Source organism: Salmo salar, chromosome 09 (genome assembly GCF_965601325.2).
Source record: "Salmo salar chromosome 09, fSalSal1, whole genome shotgun sequence".
In the NCBI taxonomy this organism is placed as follows: domain Eukaryota; kingdom Metazoa; phylum Chordata; class Actinopteri; order Salmoniformes; family Salmonidae; genus Salmo; species Salmo salar.
In genome coordinates this window covers 83286276-83305460 of record NC_138299.1, presented here as the reverse complement: position 1 = coordinate 83305460, position 19185 = coordinate 83286276, and the positions used below count along the sequence as shown (strand labels likewise).

The 19185-nt window shown below is 40.7% G+C and overlaps 1 protein-coding gene across 11 annotated transcripts; it reads left to right on the top strand.

Annotated features, from left to right (window-relative positions):
* The first annotated feature begins 1514 nt into the window (after positions 1-1514).
* Positions 1515-19141, top strand: LOC106611979 (stress-70 protein, mitochondrial). 11 transcript variants are annotated; one of them, XM_082955985.1, is made up of 26 exons: positions 1515-1820; positions 3454-3512; positions 3645-3732; positions 3996-4177; positions 4298-4422; positions 4553-4626; positions 10359-10465; positions 10583-10745; positions 10860-10952; positions 11302-11511; positions 11589-11816; positions 11930-12034; positions 12141-12258; positions 12360-12454; positions 12595-12687; positions 12847-12987; positions 13185-15461; positions 16246-16303; positions 16426-16478; positions 16687-16728; positions 16906-16951; positions 17262-17351; positions 17555-17592; positions 17770-17834; positions 18181-18226; positions 18634-19141. In XM_082955985.1, the coding sequence occupies exons 1-17, from the start codon at positions 1743-1745 to the stop codon at positions 13266-13268; spliced, it is 2043 nt and encodes a 680-aa protein (XP_082812111.1). In that variant the 5' UTR covers positions 1515-1742; the 3' UTR covers positions 13269-15461; positions 16246-16303; positions 16426-16478; positions 16687-16728; positions 16906-16951; positions 17262-17351; positions 17555-17592; positions 17770-17834; positions 18181-18226; positions 18634-19141. The 11 variants fall into 11 exon arrangements, with proteins under 11 accessions (XP_082812111.1, XP_082812112.1, XP_082812114.1 ...); XM_082955986.1 differs by having other exon boundaries at positions 17555-17601; XM_082955988.1 differs by lacking the exon at positions 16426-16478.
* Positions 19142-19185: the final 44 nt, after the last annotated feature.

Below are 19185 nucleotides of genomic sequence, written 5' to 3'. Positions count from 1 at the left end.
CTTATGGCTATGTTGCAACAGTGTGTAGGAGGGAGATTCCTAGATGTGAGAAGTGTGCAGGAGGGCATGGAACTTGCTGAGGATCAGAAGTGTCCGGTGAGAGAAAGGGTCAGGGTCAGAGTAGTACAGAAGGTGTCATATGCTGAGGCAGTGAAGAGAGTAGTAGAGGAGGATAGGTCCAGGGCGAGGGATCCTAAGAGTGCTACAGTGCTTTAGTAAGGTTGGCTTCTCAGCGTTCATAGCCATGGTTATCAACTGTACCTCAGAAATGGAACGTAAATCACAGAAAATAGATGTGGTGGCAGCTGCAGAGAAGAACTTAGGTGAGATTTTACTGCAGAGTTAGGTGTGTTAAACTCTAGTGTCCTGTCTTCCCAGGCTGCCAGTCTGGTTTAGGACCATACAGGGCCAAGTAGTAGAATGGGGTGGTGGGGTTTTAATAGGTAAAGGGTTGCTGAGGCAATTTTTTCTTCCATTTTCCCTGTCATTTTGTCCCTTTTTTTATCACAAAGTGCAAGAACTTCAAACTTACATAAATGTTTAAATAATGTGTACATGCTGCTTTACTCATCTCGTGTGTATATACTGTTTTCTATGCCACTCCAACATTGTTCGACCTAATATTTATATATTTTTAAATGACATTCTTTTACTTTCAGATTAGTGTGTATTGTTGTGAACTGTTAGATACTACTGCACTGTTGGAGCAAGGAACACAAGCATTTCGCTACACGCACAATAACGTCTGCTAAATTTGTGAACGTGACCAATAAAATTTGATTTGACCAATGCAGTAGGTGGCAGTGTATGCACCTGTCAAATGGGTGCTATTCGCCAATACAAACAAGAAGAAGAAGAAGACCGCATGACGTGTGCACCATCTTGTGGCATAGAAGTTGAACTACTGAAAAATGTCAAAATGACGCTTTCTTGTAAGGGTTTTACATCTCTGGTATCGGTTGGGTTTTTTGTTGCCAGTTGTGCCCACATCAGAGGGGGTAATAAATAGCCAGCTCTTCATTAATGCATGTTGATGAGCTGTGTTGTAAAGGGTGACACACACGAGAGTGTAAGGTAAAGTCCAATAAAATCAAACAGTAATAATATGCAGAAATACAAAATGTCGGCTGATCCCTTGATATGGTCATGCACTTTCATAAAGGTTAAAAATGTAGTTACTTTATCAAAATGTGGTGATGTTTCATCAGACCAGACACCGGTGTTACTGATGTAATTCCCATGGAAATGTTCATCCCTTTTTCAAAATGACCTTCATAAGCCCCATGGTGTGTGATAGCCGCGTCTGATCATGATAATGTTTTAGCAGAATGTATCATATAAAATAATCATACTGCACACTAAACATACATTCCTGGTGTTCTGTGAATATCTTGTCTGTGATAATTAAATATAATACATGGGGAAAGTATTTCTATTTCAAAAGAAATCATTTGACTCAGGCAATCTTTAGGCTACTATAAAGGGTCAGTTTCACAATGCATAGAGCGACCCATGTGTTGGATAATTCGAGATCATAGTTTCAAGTCAACTGCGTTGCTGAATGAAGACCAGTCGTGCTACCATACCGGGTCTGACAGGAGAAAGAGTCCTCGTTTTATCTTGGGAAAGATATATTACTTGATAAATAAGATATACAGACAGCGGGGTTAATTTAAATTCGATATAAAGTCAACAACTTGGATTTTCATTGGGGCTCCATTTTTAAAGCCAGAATTGTCAAAATGTTGAGCGTTGCAAGAACAGCTTCAAGGTCTCTCCCCTCTCCAAACTGCTCAAGTGTGTCCTCCTTGATAAAGAAGGTAAATCAGCCACAATTGTTACACAATTGACAAATAATGTTAGTTATGTTTCCAAGGGGTGTAATTGGACATGAAGGATGACTAATTCAAGCAGTAATGGCTAGTTATAGCTAACAACTTTAGCTAATGTTAAATGTCGCAGCTAAAGTAGCTAGTTAACATCGTTTGCTACTAGCTGAGTACCATCTGATGGATAAAGCTGCCATCCCGAAAAAAGACAACTAGTTAAACCTCTTAAGGATCGTCCCCTTTTTCCCCAATTTTTGCTTAAAATGACATACCCAAATTTAACTGCCTGTAGCTCAGGCCCTGAAGCAATAACATGCATAGTCTTGGTACCGTTTGAATGGAAACACTTTGACGTTTGTGGAAATGTGAAAGGAATGTAGGAGAATTTAACACATATCTGGTAAAAGATAATACAAAGAACAAACCAACTTTTTTGTACCATCATTTTTGAAATGCAAGAGAAAGTCTATAATGTATTATTCCAGCCCAGGTGCAATTTAGAACGTTTTATACTGATCCAACAATACCATTGCATTTTTGTTCAAACTGTTGTATCAAGACTGCCCAAATGTGCCTAATTTATTTATTAATAACTTTTCATATTCAAAACTGCACTCTCCTCGAACAATGGCATGGTATTATTTCACTGTAATAGCTACTGTAAATTGGACAGTGCAGTTAGATTAACAAGAATGTAATCTTTCTGCCAATATCAGATATGTCTAAAGACCTGGGAAATGTTCTTGTTACTTACAGCTACATGCTAATCGCATTAGCCTACGTTAGCTCAACCGTCCCGCAGGGGACCCACCAATGCTGAAGAAGTTTTAACAATAGTCATGTCGGATAACTAACTGTTAGCTAGCATTAGCTAGCTTATTCTCTGACTATCTTAATGGAAGGCTCCCATCAAGAAGAAGAGCTAGGCAGCTAATGTTAGCCTGGCAAGGCGTGACTAGTTGTACTGTTAGTTAACTAGCTAACTTACAGTAGCCAGCTTGCTAACTTCGCCAAGCCGCAGTTAGCCAGGATGTTTTCTTTAACTATATAATGTGTTCTTCGTCTGAATAGACATACCAAGTAATGTACATTAGCGACCATATTGGGAGCTTACTAAGGGACAAGTAATAGCTAGCTAGCTAACGTTACCCGCTTGAAGTGATTGAATTGCAAGTGGTTTCAAGCCCTTTAGTGGTTTGTTATTTTGTGTAAGATAACAAGTTAATGAAATGTGCAGGTCGTGTTATAAAGGGGGCGTCATTAACTGTCTCACGTGAAAATAACATCTGTGACCTTCACTGTGGTGTCCCAGGGCATGATGTTCAAATGTCCTAACCAAACATCATTTTAGACAAGTTATGTAGCTATTTCATTCCTAACTGCCTTCATGTTGCTGGACCCCAGGAAGAGTAGCTGCTGCAAGAGTAGCTGCTGGGGATCCTTAATAAATACAATTTAATTCATAGACACCGTTTTTAGACCACATTAGGATTATTGTGTATCCATTCCCTGTGTTCATTTAAAATATACCAGTTTGTTTTCATTTATTGGTTGAAAAGGGTTTAGGACAGATTTCACTAATAAGTAGTCATGATACGGTAGCTAACCAATATTTTCCCCATAGGCTTGCTGGAATGGATTTCAGCAAGATGCCCTCAGGTCTGTGGCCAGACGTGACTATTCGTGAGTATTCTTTACTGAAGTTTCTAACTCTTTTCCCAAGTAAACTAATTAATATGTAAATGCATTGATCAATATAGCATCCAAGAACATCTCTGACCATTTGTGCTTACCTTGATTTACTTTGTTTTCCAGATCAGAGGCAATCAAAGGATCAGTGATTGGGATTGATCTGGGTACTACAAACTCCTGTGTGGCTGTTATGGAGGGAAAACAAGCAAAGGTCAGTTTATGTTTTGAGATTGCAGTGTTGTCACCCTCTGGCATGTTATCACATTTATATAAAAAGCCCTTATACGGAGTGCTTATACAGAAACCCAGGCTAAAACCCCCAAAGAGCAAGCAATGCAGATGTAGAAGCACAGGTTATCATTTCATCAGGGGTTTAATTACGAATGTTTGACCTGTGTGATGAAGAGACCGTCTTTGAAATCATCTTTTGATAGTTGTTTTTCTAGACTGTTACTGACTAGTTTGTTGTGACAGGTACTGGAGAATGCAGAGGGAGCAAGGACAACACCTTCAGTGGTCGCCTTCACAGCTGATGGCGAGAGACTTGTTGGCATGCCAGCCAAAAGACAGGCAGTCACCAACCCTAACAACACCCTCTATGCCACCAAGCGTCTCATTGGTCGTCGTTACGACGACGCAGAGGTTCAGAAGGACCTGTGAGTGTTTTACTATATATCTCTTATATACCTTACTAGCCATTTGTAAGGCATCATTAGTTAGAAATGATTTTGAGGTGTAGGTAAATTCATGACAGGGTTCTCTTTGTGGCTTCACAGGAAGAACGTGCCCTACAAGATTGTCCGTGCTTCCAATGGTGATGCCTGGGTCGAGGCCCATGGAAAGCTCTACTCCCCCAGCCAGGCTGGTGCCTTCGTGCTGATGAAGATGAAGGAGACAGCAGGTAATCTACCTATCAATCAGTCTTCATTGCCCCCATAGGGAAAACTAGCATGCCAATTCTCTGTTACCAACTACCCCTGTCTGTGTACTAAAAAAAACATGCACTCATTGTAACGTTGTCCTGGTTTTAGAGAACTACATGGGTCACAATGTGAAGAATGCAGTTGTCACCGTGCCAGCCTACTTCAATGACTCCCAGAGACAGGTATCAGCCGTACTTTCTTTCTTCAACTTTGTCTGCTTAATCATTCATTACTGGCAAACACTGGTGACCGAAAGTCACTTTGTCACTAGCTATGCCTTTGCCATTGACTCACCGACTGGTGCTCTATCAAGCCTCTCAACTTTGATCAGTGTATTTGTTTCTGGCTGCGTTTAAACAGGCAGCCCGATTCTGATCTTCACAAATTGGGCTTTTTTTTAAGAGGTCAACCGATTAATCGGAATGGCTGATTTAATTAGGGCCCATTTCAAGTTTTCTTAACAATCGATCATCTCAATTTTTGGACGCCGACTATATTGCAATCCGCGAGGAGACTGCGTGGCAAGCTGACTACCTGTTATGCGAGTGCAGCAAGGAGCCAAGGTAAGTTGCTAGCATTATACTTATCTTATAAAAAACAATCAATCTTAACATAATCACTAGTTAACTACACATGTTTGATGATATTACTAGTTTAACTAGCTTGTCCTGCATTGCATATAATCAATGCGGTGCCTGAAATTGTCACTTCTCTTGCGTTTACTGTAAGCAGAGTCAGGGTATATGCAGCAGTTTGGGTCGCCTGGCTCGTTGCGAACTGTGTGAAGACCATTTCTTCCTAACAAAGACCGTAATTAATTTGCCAGAATTTTACATAATTATGACATAACATTGAAGGTTGTGCAATGTAACAGCAATATTTAGACTTAGGGTTGCCACCCGTTCGATAAAATACGTAACGGTTCTATATTTCAATGAAAGAATAAACGTTTAGTTCTCGAAATGATAGTTTTAGGATTTGACAATATTAATGACCTAAGGCTTATATTTGTGTGTTTATTATAATTAAGTCTATGATTTGATATTTGATAGAGCAGTCTGACTGAGCGGTGGTAGGCAGCAGCAGGCTTGTAAGCATTCATTCAAACCGCACTTTCCTCCGTTTGCCAGCAGTTTTTCGTAATGCCTCAAGCACAGCGCTGTTTATGACTTCAAGCCTATCAACTCCCGAGATTAGGCTGGCAATACTATAGTGCCTATAAGAACATCCAATAGTCAAAGGTATATGAAATACAAATGGTATAGAGAGAAATAGTCCAATAATAACTACAACCTAAAATTTCTTAACTGGGAATATTGAAGACTCGTGTTAAAAGGAACCACCAGCTTTCATATGTTCTCATGTTCTGAGAAAGGAACTTAAACGTTAGCTTTTTTCATGGCACATATTGCACTTTTACTTTCTTCTCCAACACTGTTGTGCATTATTTATTTGAGACTAAATTGATTTTATTTATGTATTATATTAAGTAAAAATAAAAGTGTTCATTCAGTATTGTTGTAATTGTCATTATTAAGTGTTTTGGATGGATAGAAATAAATAAATAAAATAGATTTTTTTTATACATACATAAAAAAATCGGCCAATTAATCGGTATCGGCTTTTTTCGGTCCTCCAATAATCGGTATCGGCGTTGAAAATCATAATCAGTCGACCTCTACTTTTCACCAATCAGATCAGCTCTGAAAAGATCTTTAACTCCCAGATTAGAAAATATATTGTAGAAAGACATGACTTTACAATTGAAATTACTAAAATGTCTTATTTTTTTATTTAACCTATTTTGACAGGAAGACCTATTGAGACCTAGGTCTCTCTTCCAAATGCGCCATGTATAATACAATATAAAATATATATATAAGACCCAGTCAAAAGTTGACACACCTACTCATTCAAGGGTTTTTCTTTATTTTTACGATTTTCTACATGGTAGAATAATAGTGAAGATGTCAAAACTATGAAAAAACACATATGGAATCATGTAGTAACCAAAAAAGTGTTAAACAAATCAAAATATATTTGAGATTCTTCAAAGTTGCCACCCTTTGCCTTGATGACAGCTTTGCTTTGCTTATAATGTCTCAACCAGCTTCATGAGGAATACTTTTCCAACAGTCCTGTTGGGGCTAGGGGGCAGTATTGAGAATTTTGAAAAAAATATGTGCCCATTTTTAACTGCCTCCTACACCAACTCAGAAGCTAGAATATGCATATTATTGTTCAGGTTTGGATAGAAAACACTCTGAATTTTCTAAAACTGTTTGAATGGTGTCTGTAAGTATAACAGAACTCATATGGCAGTCAAAACCCTGAGACAAATTCTGACAGGAAGTGGATACCTGATGTGTTGAATTACCTTTAACCTGTTAGGGCTAGGGGGCAGTATTGACACGGCTGGATAAAAAACATACCCGATTTAATCTGGTTACCACTCCTACCCAGTAACTAGAATATGCATATAATTATTACATATGGATAGAAAACACCCTAAATTTTCTAAAACTGTTTGAATGGTGTCTGTGAGTATAACAGAACTCAAATGGCAGGTCAAAACCTGAGAGATTCCTTTACAGGAAGTGGCCTGTCTGACCATTTCTTGAACTTCTTTTCCATCTCTATCATTTACTAAGGATCTCTGCTCTAACGTGACACTTCCCACGTCGTCCATAGGCGCTCAGAGCCCGGGAAAAAACAGAATGTCGTCATTCCAGCCCCAGGCTGAAACACATTATCGCCTTTCTCAAGTGGCCGATCAAGGGACACTGGGCTTATGCGCGTGACCCCGACCGCCCCCGCCTTTGGGATTTTTTCCTCTGTTTGCCCGAAAAGGAGATTCCCTGTCGGAATATTATCGCTTTTCTACGAGAAAAATGTCGTAAAAATTGATTTTAAACAGCGGTTGACATGCTTCGAAGTACGGTAATGGAATATTTAGAATTTTATTGTCACGAATTGCGCCATGCGCGTGACACTTCTTTACTATTTCGGATAGTGTCTGGAACGCACGAACAAAACGCCGCTATTCGGATATAACGATGGATTATTTTGGACCAAACCAACATTTGTTATTGAAGTAGCAGTCCTGGGTGTGCATTCTGACGAAGACAACAAAAGGTAATCAAACTTTTATAATAGTAAATATGATTATGGTGAGTGCTAAACTTGCCGGGTGTCTAAATAGCGAGCCCGTGATGCCTGGGCTATGTACTTAGAATATTGCAAAATGTGCTTTCACCAAAAAGCTATTTTGTAATCGGACATATCGAGTGCATAGAGGAGGTCTGTATCTATAATTCTTAAAATAATTGTTATGCTTTTTGTGAACGTTTATCGTGAGTAATTTAGTAAAATGTTAGCGAATTCCCCGGAAGTTTGCAGGGGGTATGCTAGTTCTGAACGTCACATGCTAATGTAAAAAGCTGGTTTTTGATATAAATATGAACTTGATTGAACAAAACATGCATGTATTGTATAACATAATGTCCTAGGGTTGTCATCTGATGAAGATCATCAAAGGTGAGTGCTGCATTTAGCTGTCTTCTGGGTTTTGGTGACATTATATGCTGGCTTGAAAAATGGGTGTCTGATTATTTCTGGCTTGGTACTCTGCTGACATAATCTAATGTTTTGCTTTCGTTGTAAAGCCTTTTTGAAATCGGACAGTGTGGTTAGATTAACGAGAGTCTTGTCTTTAAATGGCTGTAAAATAGTCATATGTTTGAGAAATTGAAGTAATAGGATTTTTAAGGTTTTGAAAATCGCGCCACAGGCTGGCAGTGGCTGTTACGTAGGTGGGACGCAAGCGTCCCACCTAGCCCATAGAGGTTAAGCCTATGCCATTGAAACACACAGGGGCTTATTAATTGTTGAGCACTTCCTATGGCTTCCACTAGATGTCACCAGTCTTTAGAAAGTGTTTTGAGTCTTATACTGTGAGAACTGAACGAACAAGAGCCTTGGAATGGTGGTGGCCGATTAGACTCTGGCGCGCGAGTTCATGTTGGGTACTCTCGTTCCAAAACGTTTTAAAAGAGAATGCAATCGTCCGCCTTGAATATTATTCATGTTCTGGTTAAAAAAGGCACTAATGATTTATGCTATACAACGTTTGACATGTTTGAACGAACTTAAATATTTTTTTCCCCCTCGTTCATGACGAGAAGTCCGGCTGGCATAGATCATGTGCTAACAACACAGAGCTTTTTTGGACATAAATTATGAGCTTTTTCGAACAAAACTACATTTGTTATGGACCTGGGATTCCTGGAAGTGACATCTGATGAAGAGAATCAAAGGTAATGGATTATTTACATAGTATTTTCGATTTTAGATCTCTCCAACATGGCGGTTAGTCTGTATCGCAAAGCGTATTTTTCTGGGCGCAGTGCTCAGATTATTGCAAAGTGTGATTTCCCAGTAAGGTTATTTTTAAATCTGGCAATCCGGTTGCGTTCAAGAGATGTAAATGTATAATTCTTTGAATGACAATATAATATTTTACCAATGTTTTCGAATAGTAATTATTTAATTTGTTGTGCTGCTTGACTGGCGGTTATTGGAGGGAAACGATTTCCTCAACATCAACGCCATAGTAAAACGCTGTTTTTGGATATAAATATGAACTTGATAGAACAAAAAATGCATGCATTGTCTAACATAATGTCCTAGGAGTGTCATCTGATGGAGATTGTCAAAGGTTAGTGCATCATTTTAGCTGGTTTTCTGCTTTTGGTGACGCCTGTCTTTGAATTGACAAAACATTACACACAGCTATTGTCAATGTACTCTCCTAACATAATCTAACTTTATGCTTTTGCCGTAAAGCCTTTTTGAAATCGGACAACGTGGTTAGATTAAGGAGATAGTTGTATGTTTGAGAAATTTGAATTATGACATTTAATTGTTTTCAAATTTGGCGCTCTTGATATTTCACCTGTTGTTGATAGGGTGTACCAGGGGTGGGACGCTTGCGTCCCACATAGCCCATAGAGGTTAAATTAGTTCCCACATATGCTGAGCACTTGTTGGCTGCTTTTCCTTCACTCTGCAGTCCAACTCATCCCAAACCATCTCATCTGGGTTGAAGTTGGGTAATTTTGGAGGCCAGGTCAACTGATGCAGCACTCATCACTCTCCTTGGTCAAATAGCCCTTACACAGCCTTAGGTGTGTGGGGTCGTTGTCCTGTTGAAAAACAAATGATAGTCCCACTAAGCACAAACCAGATGGCATGGCGTATTGCTGCAGAATGCTGTGGTAGCCATGCTGGTTAAGTGTGCCTTGAATTCTAAATAAACCACCAGGAAAGCACCATCACACCACCACCTCCATGCTTCACGGTGGGAGCCACATATGCAGAGATCATCCGTTCACCTACTCTGCATCTGAGAAAGACACGGTGGTTGGAACCAAAGATCTCACATTTGGACTCATCAGACCGAAGGACCATCATATTTGGACCAGAATGCAACCACACCTGTGTGTAATGACAATATGCTCATGTCTCCGCCCTAACAAAGGGAGCCATTGTCCCAAAGGCAGGAAGGCAGGTGACAAGCTTAGGTCCAAAATAAGCCCATAGAAACGCAGTTGGCTTATTTTGGCAAGAGTGAAACTTCTCGCTTCGCCTTTCCCTCTCTGCTGTGCTTCCCTGCCATCGTTCGCTTTGTGACTGACAGGCGCCTGCCCTATCAATAGATCGCTAGAAGATGCATATGTTCATTCTAGCAGGAGGGGGCCCGATGGACTAACGAATTGAAACTTTAAATTAAAAGTAGCCTAAATAATATGAAGTGGAAAATGTAGCAGGCTGAAAATGAGTCTAACCGAGTGAATAGCCGTCAGCCGGCACTAATGAAAAACGCTGTGTAAAGAGTAGGTCATTTTGTTTACAGGCCACAAAGGATGCTGGTCAGATTGCTGGGCTGAACGTGCTGCGAGTCATCAATGAGCCCACTGCTGCTGCTCTGGCCTACGGTCTGGACAAGACTCAGGACAGAATGTAAGTATAAGAACCCTACAAACTGCTGGAAAACTTCTACGATACCTAAGCAATGACTGTGATCTTATTTTTATCCATGCTTTTAGCTCATGTTTCACACCTGTCCCTGACTTGCAGCATTGCAGTCTATGACCTGGGAGGTGGCACCTTTGACATCTCTGTCCTTGAGATCCAGAAGGGCGTGTTTGAGGTGAAGTCCACAAACGGAGACACCTTTTTGGGTGGAGAGGACTTTGACCAGCACCTACTGACCCACATTGTGAAGGAGTTCAAGAGGGAGGTGAGAAGGGGGAAGTATCCTGGATAAAGAACTATGTGATACCTTTATCTGACCAAGCACATCTGCCACATTCAAGCCAGCCATTTTTATCACACCTTTGGTTTCTCCTTCTAGTCTGGAGTTGACCTGACCAAAGACAGCATGGCTCTGCAGAGAGTGAGGGAGGCAGCCGAGAAAGCCAAATGTGAACTGTCATCATCCCTGCAGGTGAGTTTCATCCCACAGCAGACATTTATTTCATTGCCTAATTGGCAAGCTAATGATTCGAATAAACAAGATCTTGGTCAACAGAAATGACTTGCTTGTATTTTATACAGTCCCTTGACCCTCATGGTTTGTGTTGTAAGATCTGTAACCCCTAGCTGTACCCTAACACTGGGGCAGCTCTAGTAGAAGGGCTAACAAACATCAAATTCCACTGCATCACTGCTCTGAGCTAGGCTGTCCATCATCCAAATGTAAAATAGTTCAAGTATGGATGATGAAAAACCTGTATATGTTACCTCCCTCTCAATCTTGATGTAAAAAATGTTTACGGAGACTTTTTCTCCCACAGACCGACATCAATCTGCCCTATCTGACCATGGATGCCTCTGGCCCCAAGCACTTGAACATGAAGATGACCCGCTCCCAGTTTGAGGGCATTGTGTCTGACCTGATCCGCAGGACAGTGGCCCCCTGCCAGAAGGCCATGCAGGACGCTGAGGTCTCCAAGGGGGACATCGGAGAGGTGCTTCTGGTCGGTGGCATGTCCCGTATGCCCAAGGTGAGCAGATCTCCCAGGTTCTATCCCACCTCATCATCTGCCCCTCTCTGACCCTCCATTCTACGGTCTCCTCTCAGGTCCAGCAGACAGTCCAAGACCTGTTTGGCCGTGCTCCCAGCAAGTCAGTCAACCCAGATGAGGCTGTGGCCATTGGAGCTGCCATCCAGGGAGGCGTGCTGGCTGGAGATGTTACTGATGTGCTCCTTCTGGATGTCACACCACTGTCTCTCGGTATCGAGACCCTTGGAGGGGTGTTCACCAAACTCATCAACAGGAACACAACCATTCCCACCAAGAAGGGCCAGGTGCGGGACAAAAATCCAAATTTGTTCTGTCTGGTGAAACCTAAATGAATTGTGTATATACTTCATTGTCTTACCTCATCAGTGGTACTGATGCATTCCTCCTCCTCATTCAGGTGTTCTCAACAGCAGCTGATGGTCAGTCCCAGGTGGAGATCAAGGTGTGCCAAGGGGAGAGGGAGATGGCAGCAGACAACAAGATCCTGGGACAGTTCACTCTGGTAAGTGTCCTGGCTGATTCATACTAACTAAATTTAAATAGGATATCTTTAAAGTCTCTGGTGTATCTGATGTAAACAATGTCTTACTGATGTTTCCCTCATGCAGGTTGGAATCCCCCCTGCCCCACGTGGAGTACCCCAGATCGAGGTCTGCTTCGACATTGACGCCAATGGAATCGTCCACGTCTCTGCCAAAGACAAGGGCACAGGCCGCGAACAGCAGAGTAAGATCATCAAACAACCTGCCCTTGAAATGGATGCTTTCTGTTAGTAGGATTTCAGTCATGTATTTTTACTTTACACTGCTTCTCCTTCACTTCTCCAGTTGTTATCCAGTCCTCTGGTGGCCTCAGCAAGGACGACATTGAAAACATGGTTAAGAACGCAGAGAAGTATGCAGAGGAGGACCGGAGGCGGAAGGTAGGTGTGACATTCTCTTATCATCAGCTGTCCGTTTAACTTTCATCAGTTACATCCCCAGCTGGAGTTGGGCTGTGTTTTGAATAAGGTGTGACTGAATGCTGACAATTGTCCTTGGTGTCCTGTTTGTTTTTGCCCAGGACCGTGTTGAGGCTGTTAACCAGGCCGAGGGCATCGTCCATGACACTGAATCCAAGATGGAGGAGTTCAAGGATCAGCTCCCTGCTGATGAGGTATGTGGGACATTTTATTATAATAATACGTAGGATTTCTAAAGCTTTTTTCAAAAACCCAAGGACACTGAACAGCAAAATGTACATAACTATGCCTCTGAAACATCCCAAATATCAGGAAATTCCAGTAGTCCTAGTATGAGTTTCTTCATCTTTCAGTGCAACAAACTGAAGGAAGAGATTGCCAAAGTGAGAGACTTGCTGTCACGGAAGGATGAAGAGACTGGCGAAAACATCAAACAGGCTGCCACCACCCTTCAGCAGGCTTCACTCAAACTCTTCGAAATGGCTTACAAGAAGGTAATTATTTCAGCACCCCAACATTGTCCAATAGTTTATTTTCTTCACTTGCATTTGTAAAGGATTGTGGCCAGCCTGGAAGAAGCCTGGATTGGTTGCTTAGCTTGTCAATCAAGAGCCCAACATTCTTTCACAATGGGTCAATTTGATATATTGCTGTTATATTTATTAACCAGCTGTTCTCCATTTGGTCTCAGATGGCATCAGAGAGGGAAGGTAGCAACGGTGGCTCTGGATCGTCAGAAGGTGGAGCTGGAGAGAAGAAGGAAGGCCAGCAGTAAAACCTTTGCACTTGTGGTTGTCTGGAGACATGGACTGATGGGCTTGGGAGTGTAGACCTGTTGTCCTGAGTGGCGGCTATTGCGTTCTAGTCATTCTCACATACTGTGTTTTTGCAGTAAAAAGTATATGGTATATGTCATTGAGTACATTTACATGCACAGTAATAATTTGATATTAAACAGATAATGGCAGTAGGCAGATTATGCAATAGTCATGTAAACACCTTACTCTGCTTATCATAATTGGTATAAGGTCAAAATCGAAGTAAGCATACGCTGATTAAAACACCAGGACATGTAAACATTTGTAATTGGCGAAATGAGAGTTCGGAAACAACTGAATGTGTGCGTCTTAGAATTCGTTTTCACATACAAACTATATGTCCAAATTCGGAATCATATATGCAGTGGTAGAATATTTTGATTGCCGATTTTCTGCATTTTTCAGAGTGCCATCGGGTAGCCTGATTTCATGTGTCCATGTAAACGTGATTATTAGGGAAATCGTTCTTCTTGCAAAGCTTGTAAATGTTTAAATTGAACTATTATATTAATCTGACTATCCAGAATAATCTCATTAGTGTGTGCATGTAACCATACTCAGTGTATGTTCCTCCACCCCTTTGTAATTTAATTGTGAAAGACTATATATCCTGTCCATTTTAAGAAAAATGTATTTGCTTCTGTTGTGAAGTAGTGAACTGTTTATAGCAATTGTGTTAGTCTGACTGTGATGCCATTTTGGGTTTCATTTTTCCATGTAGCTCTGCTTGTCTGTTCAACTGACTGGACAACAGTGGACATGCAATAGAAGAAGCTTGGCTTTTCTCTAGCTCCATTCTGTTTATCTGGTATATCTGCTCTATGAAAACAGTTGGCATATGTACTGTGATATGAGTAAAGTAATGCGTGTGTGTGGTTAAAGATGTATAATACGACAATACAACTGCAGGGTTTTATTTCTATTCTTAGACATTTTGAATCTTTATTTGTTATTCCATTCAGTACAGAGGAGTACGAAGTCACTCATTCTTCTTGACTTTGTCATGGGTATAAGCTGAGAGAATGATTAGAAGCTACCATGCATACAAATAGATTTTGTTTTGCCATAACTATTGTATGATGTTTGAGCTGCTGCCTATCTGACAGAAATAGTTGGCAGCAGTAGTCTGTGAAAAGGAGAAAATAACCAGTCTGGTATGATGTGGATTTATTGTCAAATTGGAGATTGGTTTGATATTTGGGTTCTCAATTACTGTTGCTAACTTTCCTAATAAAATTCTAAATTTCAACAGTGGTTTTGGATATGAGGAATTGGCGATACATTGTACTTTTGCTGGGACTGAGGCAGATGATGTGGAGTCAAGCCAAATGTATTTGTCACAGCCATTAACCAGGTTTCCATCCACTCTTTTTATGAGAATAAAGTATGTCGGATAAAATAAAAATTCCACCGACATTTTTCGGTAAACTTTACAAATGTCGACAAAACAAAATACACTAGATAATGTGGCATATTTTTGTGGAGGTAAAATTCATTATGCGAGAAATGTCGGTGGAGACGCTTTAATGCGCAAATATTTATGAATATTGATATAACAATCATATCCAGGCTGTATCACAACCGGTCGTGATTGGGAGGCCCATAGGGCGGCGCACAATTGGCCCAGCCTCGTCCGGGTTTGGCCGGTGTAAAGAATTTGCTCTTAACTGACTTGCCTAGTTAAATAAAGGTTACGTTTTAAAAAAATAAATAAAAATATCGTAGTAAACTGCGTCACGCGATGACGTGTGGTCCTCCCACTTCGACTCGTCGGGAAAGCTGGCAGTTTATTGCCGCGTTCAAGACAACTAGGAACTCGTAAATCTCCAACTTCAATGTATTCAAAACATCTGGGAACTCGGAAAAAATGTGCTCCGACTGGGAAAAATCGATTTGAATGGTCGTCCAACTCGGGCATTACCCCCCCAAGAACACATTGAAGTCAGATATTCCTGAGTTCCCAGTAGTTTTGAACGCGGCATAAGGTCACAGCTGCCAACGTTTCTTTTTTGGAGGTTTCGACCTATCCCACAATTCACAGCGGAACTGTAGTCTATGGTGCCAACAGGACTATAAATTTGCAAGGAGCTTGCTTTCAGTCTTTTTGTCTGACATGAGGATGAAGGACAGACGTGTTCATTTGTCGTCTGGTAAGCGTTTCCTGCTTTTAGGAAAGTTTGAGTGAAAATCCAGTTCACTTTTTATTTAACGTTAGCTAAATAAAACAATTGTGTGGAACTTGCAGAAGAGGCAAGGTAGGAATGCTAATAAAAAAACTACTGGTTAAACGCTAAGTTTGCTAACGTTAAGTAACTTAAATATACGATTAAAGTTACCTTGTTCAGGTAGTTAGTAGTTGCAATGGCTGCCATTTTACTATTGCCTGTTTTGGAGACGCAAGTTGGAATGGTTAACGTTTAATTTAATAATTTGCAAGTTTCACATGCAAGGCCGAGATGACACGTGGTGCCACGCAAAAGTTTGGCCAAGTTGGCTAAATTATTAACTCGCTACCATTTGTTTCAGTGTTTTGTCACAAGTGATACATACTTTTGTTTTTACCTGCACATGTCATCAGATATGGGAGGGCTGCAAGTGGGAATAACATGATCCCCTTCAAGATAGGTGTTTCCCACATCCTAACATTCTAGATTTACAAAATCACGACTGGCTAGTTCGTTACCCAGGAGTAGTCAGCTGTACAGGCCAGCCCCATGCCTGAGTTAGTGTTACACTACTGGGAGAGAAGGGCTCTGCTAATGTGGCTTGGTCCAGCAGACACTGTTTTAGTGGCTGTTGGTGCGGAGCTGTACCCTCACACTGGGGCGACCCTAGTAGAAGGGCTAACAAATATGTAATTTAATACAGCCGCATCTGTAGTTACTAGTGAATTTATATTCTAAGTCATTTATTGTCTGTTCCTTCGCATTTCAGGAAATCCTGCTGAATGAATTCCAACTATTGAAGGCGAGAATAAGAATATTGTAAATGGGTATGTTCTGTGCAGTGATTTAACACATCATTCTTATGTATGGTGATGAACCATTGACTCAATGCTTGTCTACATATTACTTGCTTATAGCGCAAGGTCTAAGCTGTCTCTTTGCATTTTAGTAAAAAATTCATCTCAATTGAAGTCGCTTCAACTCTATTCAATGTGTTTCAAGGTGAGGATGGCTCAGCAGTTGTAGCTAAACTCCATGAACAAGTACTTTACTGTGCAGTGATGTGAGCATTATAGCTTTAACCCAGCTTTCTTACTGGTGGTGACGACTTTTAAATTCTGAGCACTTTATTAATGGCTGTTATGGCTGCTACATTGTTTGTGCTGTAAGGACTTTGATCAGTCCTAACTAAATTATTTTGGTGTTTCAGGGAAACCTGACTATGAAATATTACTTTACAACTCCATTGAAGGTGAGGATGGATCAGAATTATAGCTAAAAGACATGTACTGTGCAGTGATGATGACATTTATCACCTACTTATTGTCTAGTGAAGAACCTTCGGAACCCTGAGCACAGTTCTTTCCTGAATACCTCACGTCTACATTCTGTGTACATATTGTTAATATTATTTTCCTTCATCTTCCAGACAAAGCAGTGAGTTGCTTGGACAGGATTTGATGGCTTGATTTAAGGTAATGTATCTATAACATGTGGAGTGACTTTTAGACCCAAGCTGTACTCATAATCATGGCAGAGGCTACTTCCTCGTTGGTGATCTCTTTTCCTTGGGAGAATAACCCAGGACTTTGGCACAGTTTGACGTAGTCTCCATCTACAACAATCTGACTAGAAGACCTGAGACACTAACTTGTCCTGTTGGATGTATACTAATGTTGTGTCTGGATGTATACTAATGGTGTGTCTGGATGTATACTAATGGTGTGTCTGGATGTATACTAATGGTGTGTCGGTCTGTAATGAGATTTGTGGGTACTTCCACAGGATTGTTCCTGTCTGGACTTGAATGGGGGTATATAGACTTATGCATCCTGCAGGTGACTCCCCCAAACTCCAGGCCAGACCAAGTGCAAGGTAATGACCTTTTAACATAAGGGGATTTCTGAACCCAAATGGTACTGTCATAACTTACTGTGCGCTGATGAGAGCTTTATAGCTTTAACCCAGCTTTCTTACTGTTGGTGAAGACTAGTCAACTCTGAGCACATTTTTATAATGGCTGGTACTGTGTGCACAGTATTTACTATAACAACTAATTCAATTTCTTTGCATTTCAGGACAACTTCCCAACTAAGGAATGCTTCAACTATTCAAGGTGACGATGGTGGGAATTATTATAGCTAAAAGACATGTATTGTGCAGTGATGATGACATTTATCACCTACTTAATGTTTAGTGAAGAACCTTCGGAACCCTGAGCACAACTTCCTGAATGACTCTTACTGTCCTTGTATGTATATGTTGCTCATAGGCTTTCTCCTTTCCTCCACAGGAATAATGTAGGTGAGACAGGAGATGCTTAGGCTGGATTGATGGCTCAATTGGAGTTGCTGCAAGGTAAAGCACTCTTTTAAATAGTGGATTTCTGAACCCAAATGGTACGTCATGTCCAGTGCACTGATAAGAGCTTAGCTTTAACCCAGCTTTCTTAATGTTGGTGAAGACTTGTCAACGCTGAGCAGTTTGTCATGGCTGTTACTGTCTGCATATTTTTATAAGGACTTTATTTTTTACTTATCAGATGTACACACTTTTGTGGGATGATTGTAGCTAAACATCACGCATGTACTGCAATAACCTTAATCACCTACTTATTGTGAAGAACCCAGAGCACAGTTCTTTCCTGAATGTCAGTCAACATTCTAATCTGTATTGTTCATATCCCTTTTCCTTCATCTTCCAGACAAAGCAGTGAGTTGCTTGGACAGGATTTGATGGCTTGATTTAAGGTAATATATCTATAACATGTGGAGTGACTTTTAGACCCAAGCTGTACTCATAATCATGGCAGAGGCTACTTCCTCGTTGGTGATCTCTTTTCCTTGGGAGAATAACCCAGGACTTTGGCACAGTTTGACGTAGTCTCCATCTACAACAATCTGACTAGAAGACCTGAGACATTAACTTGTCCTGTTGGATGTATATTAATGTCTCTGTAATGAGATTTGTCTTCCCTGTGGCTGTGGTAGAGCATGGTGTTTACACTGCCAGGGTTGTGGGTTCGATTCCCACGGGGGCCAGTATGGGGGGAAGAAGAAGAAAAATGTGTGAAATGTATGCATTCACTACTGTAAGTCGCTCTGGTTAAGTGCGTCTGCTAAATGACTCAAATCTAAATGTATGTATACTTCCACAGGATTGGTCCTGTCTGGACTTGGATGGGGTATAGACTGCTGCATCCTGCAGGTGATTGACAATGCCAGACCAATTGGCTCAACCACCACTGGCAGGATTCAGTGATGTGTGGCTCAATCTGCAATCCCTGTGGCTACATCTGTGGGGTTGCCGTGTTTAGGGTGAAATACTGTTGGGCTGGGTTGAATGATTTATAATAAAATTGATGAATATAATTCTTGAGCAAATCAGACGGGCTGTGAATTTGTCATTTCTAACTTGCATTTTGGTTGGGTGCAGTTGAATATAAATAATCTGTTTAATAATTGCTGGTGAACAAACAGCTGACCTGCACCACTAGTTCATATGACCCCAACTGTTTTATCCTGTGGAGTTGATCATTGCATAATCCTGACATGTCAGTGTTTCTGAACAAATGTAGCACAATTAAATGATTGTATTACCTCAATTGTGGGCCCAACTGCATGAAATTACTTTCAATTGGTGTAAAATAAAATTGTCCTTAATGAGTCATGTCATAAATCATAATTGATTATATATAATTTTGTTTATC